The sequence below is a fragment of the Contarinia nasturtii genome, unplaced genomic scaffold, assembly GCF_009176525.2.
Source record: "Contarinia nasturtii isolate CC-2019 unplaced genomic scaffold, AAFC_CNas_1.1 Cnas_scaffold_5627, whole genome shotgun sequence".
Lineage (NCBI taxonomy): Eukaryota > Metazoa > Arthropoda > Insecta > Diptera > Cecidomyiidae > Contarinia > Contarinia nasturtii.
Window position 1 is genome coordinate 15,668 of NW_022202898.1, and position 6,053 is coordinate 21,720.

General features: G+C 35.2%; 1 protein-coding gene and 1 long non-coding RNA gene across 2 annotated transcripts; one reads left to right on the plus strand and one right to left on the minus strand.

Moving 5' to 3' along the window:
• The first annotated feature begins 3,136 nt into the window (after positions 1–3,136).
• Positions 3,137–3,948, plus strand: LOC116351538. The gene is made up of 2 exons (XR_004202160.1): positions 3,137–3,259; positions 3,486–3,948. It is a non-coding gene; the product is annotated as an uncharacterized LOC116351538 (long non-coding RNA).
• Positions 3,949–4,102: 154 nt separating this feature from the next.
• Positions 4,103–6,047, minus strand: LOC116351535. The gene is made up of 6 exons (XM_031783659.1): positions 5,735–6,047; positions 5,434–5,643; positions 5,187–5,390; positions 4,847–5,080; positions 4,535–4,774; positions 4,103–4,444 (listed from the first exon to the last, which is right to left on the minus strand). Exons 1-6 carry the CDS (start codon positions 5,805–5,807, stop codon positions 4,230–4,232), a joined length of 1,176 nt encoding a protein of 391 aa, XP_031639519.1. The 5' UTR covers positions 5,808–6,047; the 3' UTR covers positions 4,103–4,229.
• Between the last annotated feature and the right edge of the window lie 6 nt (positions 6,048–6,053).

A 6,053-nucleotide genomic window follows, 5' to 3' on the forward strand; every position in this document is an offset into this window, starting at 1 on the left:
ATTTTCGGACAGTCGTCAAAATATGTACAAAATTGATCAGCATCTAAAGTTGCAGACATCAAGATGACTTTAAAGTTACCATTTTCTTTCATTTCTCTTTTTATCGCGATCAAAAGTAGATCGGTGTTGATCTCTCTTTCGTGAATTTCGTCCAATATTAAATGGGTTATGTTTTTAAATGCATCACCTCTTTTGGCACCAATTATACATTGCATTGAATAACCACTAGTTGTTAAAATAAGATTTGTCTCTGGTTTTCGGCAATAGTCCAAACGAATTTGATGGCCTACTGAATTACCATGTTCATGGCCTCTTTCTTCTGAGATGCGTTTCGCCACAGATGTGGCAGCAATACGTCGGGGCTGTGTCAAGATGATACGACATAATGCACCATTTCTCGTTGCTTCTTCCATAATAAATTGCGGTACTTGTGTTGACTTTCCTGAACCTGAACAATGCATTGAATACGATCAAATATATGTTAAAAATAAAAAGTACAAAAAAGCTATAAACAATTGCCGATAAATTACCTGTTTCACCCGAAATAACGATGACTCTATTTCGATCAATAGATGATAAAATTTCTCTGCGATAATCCATAATTGGTAATGATTGACACAATTTCTCAATTTTTGAATTTTTATTGGGCGGTGGTGGTATCGTTGGTAAGGTTTCAATGCGATGATGTATAAATGTTGGCGTAACGTTTTCGACCATTTCATTATTGCGAACATCGTCCATAAAATTGGCTCTCACTAAATTATCATATGTGATTTCCATCAATTTAATTTGTGAAATATCTGCGCCTTCCATTTCACCACCTGTCGCCTCTTCATCAATTGAAGACCAATGATCCTTCAATTCGTTATCATGTTCTTGTGCTGCTGGTAAATTAACGCGTTGTGCTTGGAATGAAGATAATGGCTTCGGGTCTTCAAATTTAAATAATTTTTTGTCGAACTTTATAATTTTCAACGAAGATGATGGTTCATTACCGTCAATGCATTGATCTACGAATGATTTCGTTTCATTTTTAGATACATCGATTCCAAAATATCCAACGGAGCCGTTGAAACGGTTTAAGTCAATAAAACCATCACGAGTTGCAAAAATATTCAGTGCACTGTAAAAACTGGGGCCCTTTGGTTTGATTGCCAAAAGCATTACCATATTTTTAGAATATTCCGATGGTATTTCTACACGTCCATTTCTAAAAATGAGGGTTTTTGTTTGTTTGAATACTAATACACCATGCATGGGCGTGATGACTAAACGAAACCGTATACGGTAAACATTGGTTTTGTCTAATATCGCGATTAAAATGCTACAGCGCTTGAATGTAGTTTGTTTGATTGTAATGCAATTTTTAGAATCTTCGAGGCCGTTGAATGTTATTATGGTTTCAGCTGGCGATGAAATTAAATTTACTTTGTCATTGAACTTTTGGAATTTCAAATCATTATCCAAATACATTATTTCTCCATCATCAATGGAATAAACCATTTGAAATAGCGTCAGTGCATTGATAGCTAACAAATTATGTCGGATTGTGCTTATTTTGTTGATGGGCATACATGGATTGTCGTGTTTTGAACCATCAAGTGATATAATCAAGCAATTACTGCAGTGCCTCGTAAAAGAAGGCAAATCACAGTCTTCCGTGTTGTGCCTTTGATTGCAATTCATACAAATACTTGGTTCTTGCAATGCAGTTTGGCTGTTGTTCAAACGATTCAATGATTCCGTCGGTGCGATTTTCCAGCCGTCACCGGCTTTCCACTGTGTGGATTCAATCTGGCCATTGCATTGTGTTTGTAGTTCTAGATTTCTCGAATTGGGGTCGATGCCTAAAATTAATACCGTATTCATTTTAAAGCGATCTTCAAGCGAGAATGTACCCTCTGTTCCATTGAGTGAAAGACAGCATTTTATCAATTCGATACCATTTGACCCAACATCGATACGTAGACCAATTTCTGGACGTTTTTTGTTATGCAAAACTGCGATGTACAATGTGAATCGAAAATTTTTTATCGATTCATAGCTTAAAATATTGTATATGGCGTTCGTTTCTAAAACGAACACACCACCTGTCGCGGGACATAATAGTTTATTTTTGCTAATCAATGCATTGAATTTTCCATCTTGAAAATATAATAAGTCGGCTCCATTCGATTGTTCGTCGTTTTTTAATCTCAATTTGAACCTTGATATCGCCTTTTTGCAGCGCACATTCAATCGATATCCAGAAACGCCAGAAACCAATGAATCAATACATACGTGTTGGTTATTCAATACCATTGACTTGCAATCACAACATCGACGAACAGTTTCGGGAAAAACGCAATTTCCTTCTGCGTGATCAGCATGACACGCTGTACATCTCTTCATCTAGAAATTTCATGTCCGGAAATGTCAATGTATGAAATAAAAAGTTAAAAAGAATAAAAAGTGAAAACCTACCTTGAAATCCATTGAATCACGTGAAATACGGTGAACTCGCTTGAATGCGCTTAAATACAATGAGACGCAATGTGGCTTCTGGATTTTGAGGTTATGTATTTTATAATCGTTTGCTGTCGTCGCTGTATAATATATGCGAGTATATGTACAATCGATTTGGCTATGAAACCAAATATCAAAATGTTTTATTTGCTGATGTTTATAAACGTTTATTGACACACAAAAACACTGATTTCTTCAAAAATCTTTCGAATTAGATAGAATCGGATAGAATAATTGACGATCAACGAAGATAACTACAATGCACTGATACTCCACACGTTTGTATACATTTTAATGTGCTTTACCATTCACCATCACTCACCGAATATGACAAACGTTGGCAACTGTCAAAACTATCAAGTTGGTTGAGTGCGTTTTGCCAATAGGGACGCTAGTACGGCTGGCGACCGATACGAGCGCCCTATTCAATATCTGTTACTGCCATGATACGGGGGGATCACGAAAATAAACAATTCTTGGGGGGTCAATCCGGATTTCAAATTTTTTTTATTGCAAATTGAATTGAATGTCAACCCCCCCTGATGTCAAACAATGAAAAAAGATTCATAACATACAACACCATCTCTTGGTATGCCACATATCTGTTTTTTTCTCCACAATGTGGAGAAAGTGTTTACGTATACGTATACGTTGACATTAATAATCTGTCAAAACCGTAAACACATTATTTTCATAACGCAATTTTGCGAGAGTTCCTATTAGTTGAAAAAAATTAAATTTTTGTGTGCAAACTGTAAGTTATTTTGTGATTTTATTGTGTTTAGATTGAATACGATTTCATAAATTTTTGAAAAGTGATTTTACAGTAACAAGAAATGTAAAGCAGAGAGAAAAAAACCAATAAATGAGTTTAGAACGTTTAGAATCATATGCACATTTTCGTGATATTCTAACCTCAATCGCTCTTTACTCTCAGTTTTACATTCTTTATATCAACAATTATTTTATAATTTAAACAGGAAACGCAAAATGGTTTAGTGCGATGTATGCCAGCAGAATATTTCGGGAAACATTTACAAGCACAAAAGAGTTGAGCACAGTTGGGATCGAGGTGGTATTAAATTGATTAAACAGGAAGATAAAACTCTGATCGAAGCTATACAAAACGAAAAAACATTCGTTGGACCTTCGCTGTTATATTTGAAACGTCTCGCAAATTATGCGGTAACACAAAATTTTCAAGCCACATTTTTTGGAGTCGACTCACCAAAACCAGAACTTGTCATTACAACGGGTACAATTGCAGAGAATGAAAGAAATTTGGCTGAAATTGTGGATCAACTCTATGGCCAAATCGGTCAATGAACTACGATCGCTATTCAATATTTAGTTTATGAATATGTTCATTTTTTCACGCAAAATGCGACCAATTACATTTATAATTAAATACCATGAATAAATATTAATTTTTTATGTAAAAAATGGAAACAAATCTCTTTTCATTTGTTCGCTTTCAAGCGGGTTGAAATATTCATTGAATTCACAATTTTTTATATTTTTACAAGCATGGATTTGAAGAACGCCAAATATATGAGAACCATAAATAAATCCAAATGAATAAATCGAAATTCAGCAGTGTTTTAGTAGTATAGTGTTTTTATTTTTGTTTGATATCAATATGTAGCTAAGAGACATTTTCCAATCATTTATATTTATTTAATTAAACATAAAAGTAAGTAATTTACGCATATTTTGCGAGAGAACTAATGCTCAGGTGTATCAACATCAGACATCTCCGGAATTGTATTAAAAACAGAGATTGAACGACGGCGACCCGCAATACGAAATGGAACATTTCTTGTTCGTAAAAATGGATCGAATTCTAATGACCGACCAAATGATCCAAAAGCTGCATTGTTGGTGCTTGTTGAAGAAGATTTATTATTTGAATCGATCAAACCAATATCATTAATGGCACCTGCAAAACAAAAAATTAAAACTATGTATTAGATATCTATTAAACGACCTAATATAAACTATTTTAACCTATATTCATGGAAATACAAACTTTCAACAGTAAATTCACCAGAAACGCAAGAAACATTGTCAGTTTTGGCTATAGCATCATCAACACCGTTTTTAGCGGACATCATTTCTCCTTTAGAGCCATTGTCACTAGCCTCATCAGCTGTGGGAGTCGAAATCATATTTAGATCAATAGAGTTGGTAGGTGGCAATTCTGTGTGACCACTATTCACGCTTTCAATAGCGATACCAGCAGTCTGATCTTGAGTTTCGCCTGTTTTGCCTAACAAATATTTGAAATAATATTTATTAGAAATAATATGAAGCATAAAATATGTGTTAATATGCTGTCTACCATGAATGGAGAAAGGCAAGTCGTTAGTACGCCGGATTAGATCAAAGCAATGAGAACGACCAACAGAGTCAGCCACCGATTCATCAGAATTATCGCCGGCAACATTCTTTACAGCATCTTCAATAATTTGACTAATCGCAATCTGATCTTGAATTATAGTTGATTGGTTATCGCTAATTTCAGACAATACCGGTAAACCAGAATTTGTTTCGCCATTTGCAGTGAGAGAACAACCTATATATGGAAATATGAATTAATAGTATATAGATTATCCATTCGTAATAAAAGAAACGCTCAATTTAGCGAATTTAGCTACACCTAATAATTTTTTTTCACTTACCACCAAAGAGGCCATAGATGTCAGTGAAATCTTCGTCGAATTGTTTATTAGCCACCTCAATTGAACGATCTAGTTCATCGCAGTACTTGCGTACATCAACTAAAGTGCTGTTTCCATCATTTCCGCCTTTTATTTCGTGACAATTTTCGATTTCAAAGCTGTCATCACTTGTTTCGTTTACTTGTTGCGTGGCGCTTTGAACATCTTAAACAATTGAATCGAATTAATATTTTCAACATTTATGCGCATAATTTTACTGCATTTACATGAGGTCGCACATCATCTGAGTCATTTGAATACATAAAAATTCGTGGATCCCATTCATCCCATTCATCTTGATCTTGTTGGCCATGAATTGATGTGCCATCATTATCTTCAGTGAAATTTGTAGCCAGTTTCTGCGGTTCAATCGATTCAGCCAATTCAGTGGAATTTATAACGCTTTCTATAGCGGCACCTGCAAAACAAAAAACTAAAACTATGTATTAGCTATCTATTAAACGACCTAATCTAAACTATTTTAACCTATATTCATTGGAAATACAAACTTTCAACAGTAAATTCACCAGAAACACTGCCAGTATCGGCTACAGCATCATCAACACCGTTTTTAGCGGACATAATTTCTTCTGAAGAACCATTGCCACTAGAGTTGCTTGGTGGCAATCGTGGCGATTCCGTGTGATCAAACGACGGTGAAATATCGGCAGATGTTTACGCATTCCAAGATATTTTTCGGGGGTATTGATCGCTGGTGGAGCGAAGGGATTTCTTTTCAGAAAATTGTCAGGCGCACGAACTGCGTTTACTGTATGAATATGAGCTGCGTTATCAATTTGACCGATTTGGCCATAGAGTTGATCCACA

Bases quoted from the DNA above. Each gene is read 5' to 3' on its own strand.
- LOC116351535 (XM_031783659.1), bottom strand. From the start codon at position 5,807: ATGTCCGCTAAAAACGGTGTTGATGATGCTGTAGCCGATACTGGCAGT. The intron at 5,081-5,186 runs GTAAGTGAAAAA...TTCCATATATAG, and splicing joins CATCTATGGCCTCTTTGGTG to GTTGTTCTCTCACTGCAAAT. The intron at 4,445-4,534 runs GTTTGTATTTCC...TTTGTTTTGCAG, and splicing joins TGGTGAATTTACTGTTGAAA to GTGCCATTAATGATATTGGT.